We start from the raw sequence: 18741 nt of genomic DNA on the forward strand, positions 1-18741 counted from the left end.
GATGTTTGTAAGTAAGGACTGGGAAGGCTTCTCCTACCCACTGGGTGAATGTCTTGTTCACTTGAGGTACAACTGTGCAAGTCCACTGTGCAAGTCCACTGTCAACTGCAATAAAAATGGATCATGTCTATTTTAGAGCCCCCCCACATCTTCTAGCCCCGGGACAGTTGTAAAAATAACCACTTTTTACTATTACGTGTCCGCTCCAGTAGGCTTTTGGAATTCACAACTACAAACATTCTTGTCTAACCTGCCTAGAGGCTTCATGGTCACCAGTCTACAGGCAAGGAGAGACCCAGAAGGGCTCCTTAATGCCTGAGTTCCTGCATTACTGTCCAGTGGCAGAGCCGGGTTTCCAACTTGTCTACCACCTACGTGTCAGAGCAATACTACCTTCCTAGGTACTCCGGAACATTCACGAAATACTTTAGGTGTGGACACACCTGACCTGCCTGCATGGCATGAAGGGCAAAGTGTGCACTGGACTGGTAGTCTTTGTAAAGGGAGGATAGTGACAATTATTTTTTAATCTAAGGAATCTTATCTAGTAAACAGATAAAAATTTTGAGTAGAAAATTTAACAGTGTAAATTAGAAAATATTTAAATAGAGGAGATTACCATTTGATATGCTAATTCTTTAGAATGAGTGAAGACAGTGTGTTGGGAAGATAACCAGAGTAAATCAAGAAGAGTCTGACTCCTCATTCCCTACCTCTGATAGACGTGTTTAAGATGGCTTGACAGCTTGTTTAAGAAGATGGAAAATCCAGAGCCAGAATCCCTGACTCTCATGTCTCCTGAATCTTTTTTTTTTGAGTTGGAGTCTCACTCTGTCACCTAGGCTGGAGGGCAGTGGCACACTTCTGGCCACCACAGCCTCAACTACTGAGCTTAGGCGATCCTTCTGCCTCAGCCTTCCAAGTAGCTGGAACTACAGGCACGCAACACCACACCCAGCTAATTTTTTTATTTATTGTAGAGACAAGATCTCACCAAGTGGCCCAGGCTGGTCTTGAACCCCTAGGCTCAGGCAGTCCTCTCGCCTCGGCCTTCCAAAGTACTGGGATTACAGGCTGAGCCACCATGCCCAACCATCTCCTGAATCTTTAAAAATGTTAGTTCAAAGGGAATTCAGTGGGCATCCTTTCTTTTTCATTAAGAGCACATCAAGGTCCATGAATAAACTGTGTCCTTAACTCCAGTGTTGCGACATATGAGGAGGGAGGAAGGACAGATGAAGCTGCTGCTGGTCTCAGGGCTGACGATGGCAGCTGACGGAATGCACTGTGGATTCTAGATCTCATCTGTGTTTCTTTACTAACTGAGATCTCTGGAAACTAGGCAGAGATGGGAAGTGACAGCATTCTTGACATTGTGGGGGTCGGGGTGCAGAGCAGTCAGAGATAACAGGATGAAAGAAATGAGGCTTGTTCATGGAGCCCAGGAAGTGGGAGAATCGGGGCTTGAAGAAGAAAGACTTAGAGGAAACATCTGCTGGCAGTGCCAGCAGGGTGGGGGCAGGGGAGTAAAAAGCGGGCAGGGAAAAGGGTCAGAATCACCACCTACACTGTTGCTAAGCTTGTTGGAAAGAAAGCTGGTCTAATTTTGCTGTAGCCGCTTCCCCTCTGGATCAGAAAAACAGAAGCATTACAATGTGCTATTCATACAGAAAGTGAGCAGAAGAAAGGAAGCCACGTGTGGCCTGAGAACATCTGTGGCACCGAGTCATTTAGAGACAGTTGGGCTGGGCTTAGAGCAGTGGGCTGGTGATGGGATGGGTGAAGGGGAATGGGTGCAGACCTGTGGCTGAGAGTAATTAGGTCACGTGCAGCATCCTGCCCCCCCATATCTCTTCTTAGTGCTCAGACTCCAAGTCTTGTCAGCAAGGGAACATTTGATTAACGACAGCAGCCGGAAATATGACATGGAGATAGATTACTCCTAGCACAGCATGGCCAGTGTCTGGGAAACAAACTTGAGAGACTAGAACAGAAGTCCTGACCAGATGTGATGCGAGAGAGACCAGTTTCCTGGGAACATTCTCGCTTTTATTTACAGGTCCTATATTTTGGGCACCTTAAGGCGCCTGCTTTATATGACCGGCAATGACAGCTGCTCAGTCTTGTCATTTTCCCATCCCGAATGAACTAGGAGAAGATGATGACTCGTGCGCCCAGCTGCAGAGAGGATACTGATTACTTTGGATATTGTTGTTTATTACTATGGCAGGCTTTTATTTCTCTTTATTAATGATGGAGCAGGGTCTATTTTCTAACAACTTTCACGCATGGAGTTTGAAGTTCCACCTTCCAGCTTTTCAGTATTCTCACAGTCACGTGATTCTGACCGTGGTGCCACCTTATGTTTGTATGAGAGTATGTATTTTTCTAAGATGTGCCAATTTGTATTCTTCATTTGATCCCCCACAAATCTCCACAGGGCAGATGAGCAGGTGGTGTATTCCCCATTTAAGAATTTGGAACACTGGAAATACTGAGGTTAACTTTCTTGCCCGAGATCACACATCTGGTTCCCGACACGAAAAGACTAGGTCATTCCTGTCTCCTTCTGCAAACTCTTTCAGAAACAAGATTGAGATCCTGGGGCCCCTGGGGATTGCGGTGGGCACACTCTGTGTGAGCTGGCTGCTGAACTGGTGACTGTTTCTTCTCCGTCTCCAGCCCCAGTCTTTCCCCAGGGTCCAAGCTCAGGCCCCTGCTATCCTGGCTTGTCCACATAGAGATCTTACCACCAGGTGAGCTCCACATGTCCCCTGCTGAGTCCCATCGCTTTCTGGCCCCTCCCACACCTCCTGGTCTCAAGTCCCTTATCTTAGTGAATGTCACCACCAGACTCCCGTTTGCCTTATTTCTGTTGCATTTGCCGTCGTCCAGGGCTGGGCCACCACTCCCTGAATTCCCTGCCATCATTCCTAACCCCCATACATCCTCCCCACCCACTGAGATTGAACTAAAATCTGGTCAGTCTCTTCCCTAAGGACTTCAGTGGCTTCTCTTTGTATTGAAGATGAAATCCAAAATTCTTAGCCTAGCTCACAAGTCCTCACAGACTCTGGCCCTATGCATCAGCCTCTCACCACTCGCTCTTTCTCCGTGTATTCCATTAATACTCTCGGCTTCTAGATTGTGACCTGTACTTTTTGCCTCCAGGTCCTTCTGCAAGCTGCTGCCTTTTCCTAGAGACACACCACCTGGGCCTTGCCATCATGCCCTCTCGGGAAGCTTTCCCCGCCATGGGAAAGCTCTGCTATGCCCCGGGTCTCCATTCATTTTCCTCTTTGGACCGTATTATCAGGAGAGCAGGGTTGTGTCTATCTTGGTTTCCCAACAATAGACTCAATATCCTGACTGGTCTTAGTATTACATGTTCAATTCCTCATTCTCCAAGATGTCTGTGTGGTGTAATTAGCCATAGAATGTATCCTTTCCGCCAGGCTCGGTGGCTCAGCCTATAATCCTGTGCCTTGGGAGGCCAAGGTGAGTGAATTGCCTGAGCCTGCAGGTTCAAGACCCGCCTGGGCATCTTGGGGAGACCTCATCTCTACAATAAATTTTAAAAAATTAGCTGGGCGTGGTAGCATGTACCTGTAGTTCCGGCCGGCTATTTGGAAGGCTGAGGTGGAAGGATCACCAGAGCCCAGCAGGTCAAGGCTGCGGTGGCCGCAAGCGTGCCACTGTACTCCAGTCTGGGTGACAGAGGGAGACTCCAACTCAAAAAAAAAAAAAGAATGTATCCTTTCCTCCTGTGTCATGCTTTATTCTGATTAAATGTGGTTGCTTTTTGGATGAGCTTAATAAATATCAGTAACAAACATTTATCAGGTAATTCCTGTGTGCCAAGTACTGTGCTGAGTATATTTCATGTTTTTTTGCTTCCTTAAAATGATTGTATGAGTTAGCTAAGTACTATTGTTATCCGCATTTTATGGATGAGGAAATAGATACACAGAGAGATGAAATAGCCTGCCTGGTATCACAGCAAATCAATAATAGAATTGGGCTTTGAACTCAATGCAAGTCAGTGGTAAAAGCAGTTCAGCTTATGAAAAGCAGAGTTAATATCTATTTAGGGAAATGCTTGTGAATTTTATAAGGGAATTTTTGGATTGAACATAGACTTTGAGTCAGTTTCTGTAGCTGTAAAATGAAGGAGGCTCAGTTTTGGTGGTGAAGATTAAATGAGATAACTTCCATACAATGGAGAGCATCAGGACTGGTACGTCGTAGGCTCCTGGACAATGATAGCTGCTTTTACTGGTGTTTTTTTTTTGTTGTTATTTTTTTTTTGAGTTGGAGTCTCACTCTGTTGCCCAGACTGGAGTGCAGTGGCTGCTCCCAGCCCACCACAGCCTCAACCTGCCGGGCTCCGGCCATCCTTCTACCTCCACCTTCCAAGTAGCTGGAACTACAGGCATGCACTACCACGCCTGGCTAATTTTTTGATTTATTGTAGAGATGAGATCTCACCAAGTTGCCCAGGCAGGTCTCAAACCCGTGGGCTCAGGCAATTCACTCACCTCAGCCTCCCAAGGCGTGGGATTACAGGCTGAGCCACTGAGCCCAGCTTTTACTGGTGTTTTGCCCCAAGGCTTCTACTAGCTCACCTCACTGAACTTCAGAACTTAAAGGAAGGTTTGCCAAAGAGAAAGTTGGATGTCCACATCTAAAATTCTTAGAAGAAAAATGGAATGGCTAAAGAAAAGTGCGTTTTTCAGGTAGCTTAGACTGTGTACATTTGTATGAAGTTCATTCTAGCTCACTTAATGATTATGTTCTATGCACTCCTCCTATAAGCTAATGGAGAGACCTAGAAGGTGGCTATTTTCAACACTTTATAAGTGCTGATATATTGGCCTACCACAGAGCTACATGGGACCATCTCAAGATGTTAAAATTTGTTTGTTCTCTTTGGGGGGACAAGGGGTTCAGGATCTCACTCTGTTGCCCAGACTGGAGTCACAGCTCACTGCAGCCTTGACCTCCTGGGCTTAGACGATCCTCCCCGTCCTAGCCTTTTGAGTAGCTGGAACTACAGGTACATGCCACCATTCCTGGCTAATTTTTTTATTTTTATTTTTGTAGAGACAAGGTCTCGCCATGTTGCCTAGGCTGGTCGTGAACTCCTGGGCTCGAGCATTCCTCCTGCCTTGGTCTCCCAAAGTGCTGGGGTTGCAGTCATGAACCACCGTGCCCAACCTTTAATGTATTTGCTCTTGACTCTGTATTACTTCATGTCTTTGAATTTTAAAAATAGCAAATTAACAATTACCTAGGGAATGAACTGTGGTAGATAAAATATTTGAAAACACAAAATCTGCAATGGACAAATGATTTTTTGAAAATACCCTGATGGGGTAAAATGTTTGAACTTGAACCACTATTCTTACATCTCAAATAAAGTAAAATGTTCTGTGATTAATACATTATTACTTCTTTCTCTGCTGTGTGTTGTGAGAACTTTGGTTTTTAATGATTCGCCCTCTATAAAGTGAATATTTGGCTTTATGTCATTTGATCCTCACCACAACCCTGGTGGGCAGGTTCCTCTTGTCACTTTTCCTGTGAGAACACTGAAGTCCAGAAGCGTTCAGCAACTCATCCAGCATCACGCTGCCAGTCAGCGATGGAGCTGAAATATGAATGAGCACAGGGCTTTCCAGTTCCAAAGCCTCATTAACTGTTGTAGGATAGGATGAAGGGGAAATCACAAGTGAGCATGGAGGAATTCCACAGACGTTCAGGCTGAGATTATTGGGTAGCATTTTTTAAAAATTTAGTTTCTATCTTTACAACATTGCATATGATAAAAATTTCAGATTAGTTAGAGGGTTAAATTTAAAAAACTAAACAAAAAAACTTGAGCAAAACTGGAGGGCAGATTTGAGTACTTGTCAGATTTCTCAAGCAAAGTAACTTTCTAAACTTATAGAAGTAGAAAAAAGTCACAAAATAAAATAGGAGTATATACATCTATAGTATGTAATGTTTTAAAAATTTTGAGTGTCAGCCGGGTACAGTGGCTCACACCTGAAATTCCAGCACTTTGGGAGGCAGAGACGAGAGGATTGCCTGAACTCAGGGGCTCAAGACCAGCCCGAGCAACATGGTGAGACCTTATCTTTACAGTAAATCAAAAAAATTAGCCGGGCGTGGTGGTGCATGCCTGTGGTTCCAGCTACTTGGAAGGCTGACATGGAAGGATCACCTGCCCAGCAGGTTGAGGCTGTGGTGGTCGTGAGTGTGCTACTGCATTCCAGCCTGGGCGACAGAGTGAGACTCCAACTCAAAAAAAAAAAAAAAAAAACTAAGTGTCAAAACAAAAATATAGATAAATCAGCAAAAATTAAGAAATAACAATACTCAGTCCTGGCAAGGAAACTGTCATATATTGCTTGTGGTGCGATAAACTAGTAAAGGTGCTTTGCTGGTTTGACAAAAGTATATAAGGCATAAAAATGTCAAACCTTTGCAGTAATTTTGCTTCTGGAATCTTTTGTAATGAGTAATCTAAGCTATGAAAAATGGTATTTCCATGAAAATATTTTTGCAGTGTTTTTCATTAAACCACACATTAGGAAAAGAATCTCAAAAGGAAAAGATGTTCAATATGAGGATGGTGGTTAGTCAAACCACTAGGTGAAATGTTATATAACCATTATTATCAGTGATCATAAAGTGTGCTTTTGGTGTAAAACAGTGGGAATGAAGGCATTATCATCTTTTTCATTTATGTTTTTACTGAGGTTATGGCTATAGAAAAGGTATGTGTCATAAGATGAAATAGTATACATTAAAATCTTAATCGTGATTTTTCAGGTCGTGGGATTAAAGTAGTTTTCTTTGCTTTATTTTCTGAACTTTTTTCTGACCCACAGGATGGCTTTCCAGATTACCAGGATTCCATGCAGACACTTTTCCAGCAAGCAAGAGCCAAGAGTGAAGAGCTCGCGGCTCTGAGTTCACAGGTAACTATACAACTAGTTATTATTTCATGGTAATATCTTTAGGTTAAACATTCAATGACTGCCTCTGCTAGCTCCATTTAAGTGTCTTAGGACTGAATTTATCTCTAGTTGTTTTTTAACATCATTTGATCCAAAGCTGAATGAACAAGATAGCAATAACAGCTTGGTTTGATTTGGTTTATGAACGGAATGTAATACAGTGCTACTTATTTATTCTTGCAATTTTGCAGGAAATGAGAGAGATTTTCTAGTCAGGAAAACTCAAAAGAAGCAGTTTGGTATCAGGAAAACCAGTCATATTGCCCATGGTTGTGTGTAATACAACTCTGAGGTAAAATAGTACTAGTTCTCAATCAAACATTAATAGTCAGCATTATAATTATTGTTAAATCCTTTAAATTTATATCTATTAGAAAATTGTTAATATATGGCTTCAGATGTTTGTTCCATTAAGTTATTTAATTGTATGTATACACTGAAATTAACATTTTTTAAAGTTCCTTCTGCAAACACTACCTTTTCAGAAGCACTGTAAAATTTTGTTCCTGTTGAGCTTCTGCCTAGCAACTTGGTTTTGGTCAAATTTAGGACTGCCAAGGTTTGTTTTTTCATGTTAGGATGAAAATTACATTTTTTCCTTAGGAATGCTTGTTGAAATTTTGTCAATTAACCAGGAACATGTTCAAATGAAGTGAAGTTATGGTTGATTTTGATTTGGTTTATGAACATTCAGAAAAATAGTATGCTTATCCTGTTCTGTGAATGCATATGTTTCATCTGTTAATTTTTTCATTTTTATTTTTTTAGTATTGTGAATCGGGACGTTTTGTAACCAATTTTCTAGAGCAGCCTTCTTGTGCTACTCTTTTCTATAGCATGGTAGAAATTCATATCTGTGCATTTTGACTGTTACCTCCTTGGCGAAAATAACCACAAATACACTGCTTTGAATATCACATATGAGTAATTTAGAGCAGCGTGTAGAAAGGGAACATATAAAACACATGCGGAGATAAGCTATATGTCAGCCAACTCATTGTGCATTTAAAAACCTGTCTTATGGATTGGTTGCGATCCACTGCAATTTTGTACCATGGTGAAGGTGAAGATGCTCATTGACACCAATGTCTTGCATCACTTATATTGTTTAATTTTAGTGGGAGGTGTGTTTGTCTTGTTCTTCTAGACAGCTGCTTTACACCTTTTCTCCCCCAAACATACTGTCATCAGAGTCTGTAGTGCTAAGCCCTAAAATAAAAATGCCAAGATTTAATCCTGTGTGCTAGATGTAGTTTATAGAAGCAGATGTTGCTTGTTGCTGTTAGGTTTCTTTTTTTAAAAAAAAAATCCTTTAAAGGACTCACTACTTTGGATAACAAAGCTAAGTTTATGTTGATTTTGAGCTGAGTTGGAATTGCCTTTGTAGAATTGAGAAGAAAGCTTTTATCTTTTGTACAAAATCCAGTATCATGCTATAGATATCTGTGCATATTTATGGGATTTATATACCCCATGAAGTGTGAGCTAATTTTAATGAATACTAAATGTATATTTGCTGGAGTCTGAAATTGGCATCTTTAAATCATTAAAACATCGAGAATGTTTTAGTTACCATTTTGCTTTACTTCCTAGCAGCCTGAAAAGGTAATGGCAAGGCAGATGGAGTTCCTCTGTGCCCAGGCTGGTTACGAGAGACTGCAGTCCACTGAGAGAAGGCTATCTGCAGGGCTCTACCGGCAGGGCTCCGAGGAGCACAGTCCGAACGGCCTGGCTTCTGAGAGCGCAGAGGCACAAGGTACATCTTTCACATGTCCTGAGCCTTTATAGCTACTATATGCATGTCAAAGGGACACCAAAAAAGTGGCTGATTTTTAAATCATCATATTTTATAGAGACTATTTTATAGACTCTCTATCAAAATTAATTTTTAACTTGTCCCTTTTTTAAAAAAGGAAAGACTTCATCCTGCATATTTTAATTTATAAATGTTATAGACCGTATAATTACTAAACGGTCGTTGGTACATGGGATTGACTTGCATTATCCTGTATAGGATGGCTGAGGATGGGAAATGTAAACAGTGCAGATCATTTTCCCCAAAGAAGCAGATTCCATGGGAGATGCTTATCCTTTTAAAACATTCAGAAAACAGATTTGTCTGTGAAATTTGTAACATTTGGTTCTTAAAAGAATATGGTAACTGCTTCTAAAGTATTATGACAGGGTACAACTCTTAGATTTAAAAAGCTGTGTGATTCGTGAGTGTTTTTACTGGTCTAAAAATTAGTCATTTTTTTCATGTCTTCACATGAAGAAATCTCAAGTCATTGTTATTCACACATTCGGCATATCTGTCCTTTTGCTGTGCATCTGGTTTCCAATAGCTATCAGTGTTTGAAGAAAAACAATAATTTTATAGTGCCTTCTTATTATTGTTATACTTTAGTAGAGAGTGGTTACTATTGCCAAAAAATATTTCTAAGTAAAAATACCATCTTAGCAAGCACTTGCCAACCACGGAATGAAATATTACATGCATCATAGGATGAGAATACTGGAGAAGAAAGTTCTTCTTTCCTAAAATATTACAGAAACTTTTTAGTTGAGATCTTGTTTAACTTCTTCAGTTATCATTGACAGTTAAGGACCAAAGGCAATTATGAAAGATTTTATGACTCTGATTTGTGACATCAGAATAATTTCATATAGGGTGAGACTTTGCTAATAGGATGGATTTCTATTTATGGCAGAATATAATTTGATGTATAAAGCACTTGTTTTCCATATCTCCTAATTCTGTTTGCTCACGGATTTTGCTGTAGGCTTTTTTTTTTTTTGAGTTGGAGTCTTACTCCATCACCCAGGCTGGAGTGCAGTGGCATGCTCACGGCTACCCCAGTGTCGACCTGCTGGGCCCCAGCGATCCTTCTGCCTCAGCCTTTCAAGTAGCCCGAACTACAGGTGCACACTACCAGACCCAGCTAACTATTATTTATTGTAGAGATGAGGTCTCGCCAAGTTACAATAAATCGAAAAATTAGCTGGGCATAGTGGTACACGCCTTTAGTTCCAGGAAGGCTGAGGTGGAAGGATCACCTGAGCCAGTCAGGTAGAGTCTGCAGTGGCCGTGACCGTGCCACTGCACTAGCCTGGGAGACAGAGTGAGACTTGGACTAAAAAAAGGAAAAGCATGGTGTATTTTTTTTTGAGTTGGAGTCTTACTTTGTTGCCCAGGCTGGAGGGCAGTGGTACGCTCCTGGCCACCACAGCCTTGACCTGCTGGACTCAGGTGATCCTTCTGCCTCAGTCTTCCAAGTAGCTGGAACTACAGGCATGCACCACCACGCCCAGCTAATTTTTTGGATTTATTGTAGAGATGAGATCTCGCCAAGTTGCTCAGGCTTGTCTCGAACCTGTGGGCTCAGGCAGTCCTCTCACCTCAGCCTCCCAAAGTGCTGGGATTATAGACGTGAGCCACCACCTTGCCCCACCTGGTGTATTTTAAACGGTATCCATGTTTCTTTTTATTAGGAGAAAGACCATTGAATCTCCAAATGCCTAACCTGCAGAACAGACAGCCCCATCATTTCATGGTGGATGGGGAACTGAGCAGGCTCTACCCCAGCGAGGCAAAGTCCCACCCTTCAGGTGAGAATGTGGTGTGTGGTGAGAGAGAAAAGCACCTGGAAATTTATTCTACACTCACTGCCCCTCGCCCACCAAAACATCATTACAGACAATGTGGCTACAGGCTGGGTACTCCTAATTGCACTGAAATGGCACTCAAAGGAAATGTTCTGTGGAACATTGTGGTTTTCGGATTTGGGATGCTGAACTCGTAAGTATAATGCAGATGCTCCAAACTCTGGACAAGTTCAAAATCCAGAACAGTTCTGGTTCCAAACATTTTGGATAAGGGATGCACAGCTCTCCTGTTTCTTTCCACCTGGAATGATAGATTGTTACAACACTGGCTAGTCCTTTTGAGAACTTAGTATTCCAAAAAGTAGCAGGGAAAACTCATGAGGGTTGAGATGATTTAGATTAGCTATTACCTGAATGGTGACTTCTATACAAAAGTTTAAACTGAATAATAAATACCAGATTTAAGTTATATCATTGCCCTTTTCTGACAGTAACCTTATATGCAATTGAACATGTTTGCTCTCACTAATAAAACCTTGTGTACCAAAATCTCAATTTTTCATACAGATACATTTTGGGGGTCATATTCATATTTCAGAAATAAACTGAATGTCAATGGTAAAAGTAGTTTTACAAGCATCAGAGATAAACCTGACTTTACATCTGTTAACCTACATAGAGTGAATTATGTATCACTAGGGTAAAAAAATGCTATCAAGAGACTTTATGTCTTCCTGTTTTAGTTCATGCTCCTAATAGCAAATGCTAAAAAAGCCAAAGTCCTAAGTAATATTTTACTGCTATGACTCTAGTGTGCTATTGCATATTTGATTCTCGCTACTTGAGGAATGTCAAAGAGAGATTGAGAAATTGAAATTATTCTAAAAAGATTATATCCTGGTCTTGTGTTTTCCACAACATGAAAATGTGGCCTATTCTTTCAAGTTTTTCAAAGATAAACAAGCCAAAAACCACTTTCTACCAATGTATATATATTTTTGAAGACTCTATGTAAACCAGTTATGTTAATTACATGTGTCTCCTCTTGGGGACATGCTTTACATCTCTGCTGCATAGAGATGAGGTTGAACTGTTTAACTTCTCCAGTTATCGTTGACAGTTAAGGACCAAAGGCAATTATGAAAGATTTTTTTTGCAAAACAGAATGAAGGAATACCTGAAAAAGCCTTTTTTATTGTGTTTTAATTGGGTAGAAATAATATAGGTTTCATATAATCCTAACCTGGTTTAGACCTTAGCCCTCATACTTGACTGAGTAACCCTGACTGAGTTTCTTAAGCGCCCTGTCCCTCAGTTGCTTCATCTGTAAAATAAAAATGATTTTTCCTGCCGGGCTCGGTGGCTCAGCCTGTAATCCCGCGCCTTTGGGAGGCTGAGGTGAGTGGATTGCCTGAGCCCGCGGGTTTGTGACCCGCCTGGGCAACTTGGCGAGACCTCATCTCTCCAATAAGTCAAAAATTAGCCGGGCGTGGTAGTGCGCGCCTGTAGTTCCAGCTACTTGGAAGGCTGAGGTGGAAGCCGGAGCCCAGCAGGTCGAGGCTGCGGTGGCCGGGAGCGGCCACTGTACTCCAGTCTGGGCGACAGAGTGAGACTCCAACTAAAAAAAAAAAAAAGATTTTTCCTCCTTAGAGTAGTTATGAGGATTAAACAAGATAGTGTGGATGAACTGTGTGGCTAGCAGGACCCAACAGCTACATTTTTTATTACTTTTATGCAGAATTTGATATACCCTTCTTGGCTAGGTGTGGTGGTTCATGCCTGTAATCCCAGCACTTTGGGAGGCCAAGACTCACTTGAGCCAGCCTAGGCAACATAGCAAGACCTCATCTCTACAAAAAAAATTAAAAAACTAGCTGGGCATGGTAGCACATGCCTGTAGTCCCAGCTACTCAGGAGGCTGAGGCAGAAGGAGCGCCTAAGCCCTAAGGATCGAAACTACAGTGAGCTGTGATCGTGCTACTGCACTCCAGCGTGGGATAGAGTGAGATCCCAACTCAAAAAATCCTCTTCTGTTTAGAGAGGGTAGTTTCATAAATTGAGCTACCTAGTTTCAGACAAACTGTTAGCATTTGTTACCTCTCTAGAATTCCTTCACGGTATGTGTGTGTATGTATATGTGTACACATGTTTGCGTGTGTGTGTGTGTGTGTGTGTGTGTGTGTGTGTGTATAATATATATATATATATCTTCTCATATTAGGACTTTGCATAATGGTTACATTTTATTGTCATTCTGTAGTGTTTGGGTGAGGTTGAAATAACTGTACACATGTAACTCCATGAAATGCTTTCTTATGAAAGTAGAATCTTTTATTTTATTTATTTATTTATTTATTTTTTGAGTTGGAGTCTCACTCTGTCGCCCAGACTGGAGTGCAGTGGCCGCTCCCGGCCACCGCAGCCTCGACCTGCTGGGCTCCGATGATCCTTCCGCCTCAGCCTTCCGAGTAGCCGAAATTACAGCCGTGCGCTACCACGCCCGGCTGATTTTTTGATTTATTGTAGGGTTGAGGTCTCGCTGCCCAGGCAGGTCTCGAATCTGTGGCTCAGGCAATCCAGTCACCTCAGCCTCCCAAAGGCGCGGGATTACAGGCTGAGCCACTGAGCCTGGCTGAATCTTTTATTTTTTTATCCCTATTAATCTCACCTTAATATGTCATTGCTAGAGGAACTTTTAACAATATTTCCATATTTCAACATTGAAGGTTTTTTCTGTCTCATTTCTTCATTGACAGTAAGTATTTTAACTAATAACAGTTACACATGAGTAATCTATTTTATTTTGTATATTATTTTGGACAATGCATTAAATAAAAATTGATATGTTCTACATGCATTTCATTATTTAAATTTCATGCCATTTTATAGATGAAGACACTAAGGCTGAGAGAGGGTATAACTTGCTTAGAAATGTATAGTTAGTAACTGCTAGAGTTGGAATTGAAATCCAAAATCCGATCTCTTAACCATAGTTCTGTTAACAAAAATTTTCTATGGAATTGCAGAATCATGAATTAAATTAATGCTGTTTGCTGTGGAGTTTAGGAGTTTGTTTTATAACTTTGATTTTTGTAGTCCATTGATTTAAGAAATCGGCACACTTTGTGTTTTCATTTTTATGCAGAGAACCTTGGGATTTTAAAAGACTACCCTCACTCAGCTTTTACCTTGGAAAAGAAAGTCATCAAAACAGAGCCTGAAGACTCAAGATAGCTGTGATTCTCCCACTGTTCTTTGGAAATGGCATCAGATTTAAGGATAATACTCCATCATAGAAACAAGCCTTAATAACCAGTGTTGCCTCATTCAGCTCAAACAGATTTCATAGCCAAAGCAGAAGGAGACCAGGAAGATAAAACATCAGCCACAAATGAGAAAATCAGGAGAGTGTTGCAATCTGTAACAGAAATAGCGATTCATTCACATTCCTGTGTAAGTTGTTTTATGTGGAAAGGCTTACAAATTAATATTGTAAGCATTCATTATTTAAGAATGTACAATGTATTTGTGTAATTTATAGAAGTAAAATCTAGATGTTGAGACCCGTTTGGTCCAATTGATGTGGATGCTGTTTATTTTACTTGAAATTTTGTTGTCTACTTTGTATGTTTAGCGTAAATATTAAAAGTCAGAGTTTAGAATCTTTGCAATCATGAAAAAGAAAACTTAAGCTCTTGACAGGATTGCAGTGACTATGGAAAAATGGAAAACAAATACTCAACTTAAACCAAGGAAAATATTGTGGGTTTAATATTAGAGAAAAGTGATTTTGTTTAACAGGAAATGTGTAGTATTCATTCCTATAATATCTGGTTATCAGTGCACATTTACACAATTAATAAATACTGCAGGAAAGTTAAAAAGATGAGCAATAGATTAAAAGTATCTCTTATCTGGTTGACCCAGGTGGTATTAATAGCTACTTAAAATGTATCAGAGAAGATAGGAAGCTATTACTTAGAATCTTGAAACAAATGGACCGATATGTAAAAGCTTTGACTTAAATGTTGATATTTTAGAATGTATTAAGTAGATTAAGACATAGTAATTTAACCCTACATATGATAAAGATGGTGACTGTCAGCAAAGGCTATAATAGATTAAGTACTGTTTTATATTCAGAAATTCTTCTCTGGGAACAGGAGTCAGAAACCAGATTCTTTCCCTGGAATATCTTCCCAGTCAACCATCCAGTCACCGCAGCCACGTCTGCAGGCATAGTTCTTTGGAAATTTAGTCGCCACCTATATTCATTATTTATTTTACAATTTCATTTTTGTACACCTTTCCAATTTGTGAATGCAGTTTTTTATTAAAATTCATTTTAACTTGACAATATATTTTAATTCCCCCTATTAATAGACTGTGCATATACATAGGGGGTGTGCTTAAATATTGATAATGTACTTGCGTCCTTATGAGAATTTCACATTGGAATCCATAGTGATTAAAAAAAAATACATCTGCCAATATACATTTTTTTCTGTTGGTTTAAGAGAAGATATTTGACAGCTTTACCTACTTCCTACAAATTCATCTAAACTCAGATATTGCCGAGAAGAGTATATTGTCATGGAGTATGTGGTTTTTGGTTTTCAGTTCTGCTCTAGATCATATTGTATACAAAATATTAAGTCATTATTATATTAAAGTTCGTCAGCCAAATGTTAGATGAAATGTCTGCACTGTAGTCTCAGATCACTGTCCTTCTGTAGTTGCTTTTTCATTTTGATTTGTAGAAGAGCTTTACAGTAGACATACTAGCAAACAACTTTTATACTATTAAAAGGCTTTTTTCCCTTCTTACATGTTCTAATTGTACCATAGTGTTTTGGCCACTTGAAGAAACTTCTTATGGACCTTGCAACTTTGTTGCTAACTTGAGGTTGATTATTGTGGTTGTATTGTTCACTGTATGTAGAAATAGTAAGAGTATGATTTAAATAGACTGTTCGGTTTTTAATATTAGCCATAGCACTGGTTAGTATCTCAGTAGTTTCATGAAACGTTTTCTGTATTCTAATCTATTTTGAGAAATTTTGTGGTTTTTTTTTTTAATTGTGTCTTACAGTCCAAGTTTGTAGATTTTAATAAGCAACAATTTTTAAAGATGCAGTAATCTTCCAACTAATATTTATTCATCTTTTGTGGACCCACAGTTTGCATCTTTAATTCCATCAGTAAGTTTCCTTATGTGTCATACTTTTTGGTCTTTCCAAGAGCTTATTGGCATTGGGGAAGCACAAGAAACAATTTCAGTAGAATACAGTTTTTATTTTGTAAACACTAATGTATTAAACTTGCTATACATTAAAGCAGATAATATATATTTTTATTTGAATTGTACATATGAGTTGGATGTTATAACTAGTTGGGTTTTTTTTTTTTCATTTTGTTAGAGGTATTTTCACTGAACAAAGTCAATTGGTTACCTCAGTATTTCAGCCAGTACAGTCCAAGGGACCGTTTCTCCCCGAGTCGTTGTTAGACTTCCATGTGTGATGTCCACGTTTTTGTGACTCGTCGAGCTGTTGGTGAGGTGGGACGAGTACACTTGCTTCCTGTGGCAATAAAGATTTTCTGTGCCTCACACGTTTATGTGTATAGCACTTTCTGCATAGCACTTCCCACAGTGGGTAATCTGAACCACTCTGCCTCCCTTATCTGGCTGTGTGGGCTAGGCTTGGGTCTTAGGGAACAGGAGCTTCTGTCCTAAGTTGTGACTCAACGTTGTCAGCTGCCTTTATTTCTAAAAAGTTATTTGGTCTGTCAGAGAGAGGGGTCAATTTATATTGTTCTTATTTATGAGGGATTTATAAAGACCTTTTTTAAAACTCCACCATTTCTAACCAACTAAATTAAAAAATAAAAGGAAGAACATTGGGATTTAACATTTATAATATATTGCATATTTATAAAATGTTCATGTGATTTGGCCTTCGTATTACAGGCTAAACATATGAAGTTGAGCTAAGCGGTAGTGAAGAGCTAGGGAGAGCCTTGCAACAAAGTTTTAACTGATGGGTTCTGTAGATTAATCTTTCAGGAAGAGTGTCTGTGCCAAGTACTACTGGGCTAGAGGTCAGAGCAGCAGTGAAGGCCACAGATGAAACATCACACTTGACGTCTACCCAAAATCTGGTTGATTGGGAATACTCGTATAAACACACAAATTTTATTGTGTCACATACTTGGGATGAATGAGGAGCTGACATTTTAGTGCATTCTATATTGTGTGATATCATGGTAGCAGGTGCTTTATAGGTGAAAGGAAGCACATTTAGCAAGTGAGACTCAGAAGAGATCAGTAGGACTGAAATAATTAACATTAAGAGGTAAGATTTGATAAAAAGTTGTAGTGGTAGTACATTTCACCTTGGTTGCCTTTTATTTTGGTTAAAATATTGCAGATTTTTTGTTTTTGAGTCAGGAGTTTCACTCTGTTGTCCAGGCTAGAGTGCAGTGGCACAATTACACCTCACCATAGCCTCGACATCCTGGGCTCAGGTGATCCTCCCACCTCAGCCTCCCAAGTAGCTGGAACTACAGGCATGCACCACAGTGCCTGGCGAATTTTTTGATATTTTTGTTGAGATAAGGTCTTGCTATGTTGCCCAAGCTGGTCTTGAATTTGGGCTCAAGCAGTCCTCCCGCCTCAGCCTCCCAAATTGCTGAGATCAGAGGTGTGAGCCACCATGCTTAGACTAAAAAATAATGCAGTTTAATATTGAGGCCAGTTAGATCTGCTTGTCAGGGTAATTTTGACCATCCCATTGAACCTGTCAAAAGGCAGGGGGAAAAGGTGTTTTTCATCTGTCCTTAATTCATAAACCACTTAGGTAAAAGCTTTAGGTAAGGATGAGTTTGCCAGCACCTAGTGTCCCTTGACAACTATAGTTAATAGTATTTAAGGCTTAAACCCTAAATAAGTGTGCAGGAAACTTCCTAATGTAGGGTCTGCTTACAGGGCTACTTAGTTGGTTAAGTGTTACCCATACAGTCCCTGTTTTGCCCGTGACTTCACTTAATGTTTACTGTTGAATCTTCAAAAGAAAACTAAGACTGAACCTGACAGAACCAGGAGGCCTGCCTATTTTAGGAGATGAATTCAATGAATAAGTAACTGAAGGTAGAATGGAACATACATTTTATGTTTGTAACAGCTTGAAGGATATGACCAAAAATGGTAGTTGCAGTTTAACTTCAGCCACCTTCTGGCCCAGCTGTGCCCGGGTGGCATTTCAGGGAATGTAAGCCTATTTATCTGCTATTTTCTGTGGGTGTCCTCATAAATGAGATTCCCAGGTGGGCCTCCAAAGTTAATAAAAGAATAATCCAATGTCCTCACATTTTTAAAAATTGTAAATACAACTTGATCTCAAAAACCTTGCTGTTAACTATTTCCTTCATGACCCTATGAGATGATTGTTATTTTGCATCAAAGTGATCAAAAGCTAAATGCTGAAGCTCAGATTTTTCTTACTCTGCATATGCAATGGTTAAACCTTTAAAACTTCTTGGGCATCTGTTTCTACCGAGCCATGATTTTTTTTTTTAATCACCTCAAAGTTGTTTTTTATTTTTTGTGCAGAAAAGCCTAAACAGAAATTTATTTTTTAAAGTTCATTATCAACTGATTAAAGTTAGAATCCAAAATGTATTATGTTTAAGGCTTTAAGTTCAATTTATAAATCTTTTCTATTTGCAAATTTAGCAAATTTTAACATCACTTTTAAGAGAACTTTGACTAATGATTGGTCCATTTGCAAAATTGGCTAATGAAGCTCCTTTTCTGACAGTTTTCCCATCTGTTAGGGCCACACAATTCTTTTTTTTTTTTTTTTTTTTAATTTTAAATATGTGGGGTAAAATTGAGGGGTACTACTCAATATCTTCAATGTTGAAAATCAGTATAATGATTTTCAGTCCATGTATAATAATATGTATGTACAACCAGGACTCTTACATCTGCATTGGTTAATATAGTAACACCTAGCAACATGTGGGTATTAAGCACATTAATTACATCTAGTGCAACTAAATAAAGTCATTGAGATTTTTTTTGTTTTAATTAAATTGGTATAAATTT

At 39.7% G+C, this 18741-nt stretch overlaps 1 protein-coding gene across 1 annotated transcript in view; it reads left to right on the top strand.

Moving 5' to 3' along the window:
• The window catches only part of NAB1 (NGFI-A binding protein 1), a 47838-nt gene extending 31594 nt beyond the window's left edge, over positions 1-16244 (top strand). The window contains exons 5-8 of the mRNA XM_008053994.2: positions 6897-6986; positions 8619-8781; positions 10518-10634; positions 13777-16244. Of these exons, the coding sequence (XP_008052185.2) occupies positions 6897-6986; positions 8619-8781; positions 10518-10634; positions 13777-13865 (459 nt within the window). The 3' untranslated portion in view covers positions 13866-16244. The remainder of the gene's footprint in view (positions 1-6896; positions 6987-8618; positions 8782-10517; positions 10635-13776) is intronic.
• The last annotated feature ends 2497 nt before the right edge of the window (positions 16245-18741 follow it).

The sequence above is a fragment of the Carlito syrichta genome, unplaced genomic scaffold (genome assembly GCF_000164805.1).
Source record: "Carlito syrichta isolate Samal-C Ts95f unplaced genomic scaffold, Tarsius_syrichta-2.0.1 Scaffold288922, whole genome shotgun sequence".
Taxonomy (NCBI): domain Eukaryota; kingdom Metazoa; phylum Chordata; class Mammalia; order Primates; family Tarsiidae; genus Carlito; species Carlito syrichta.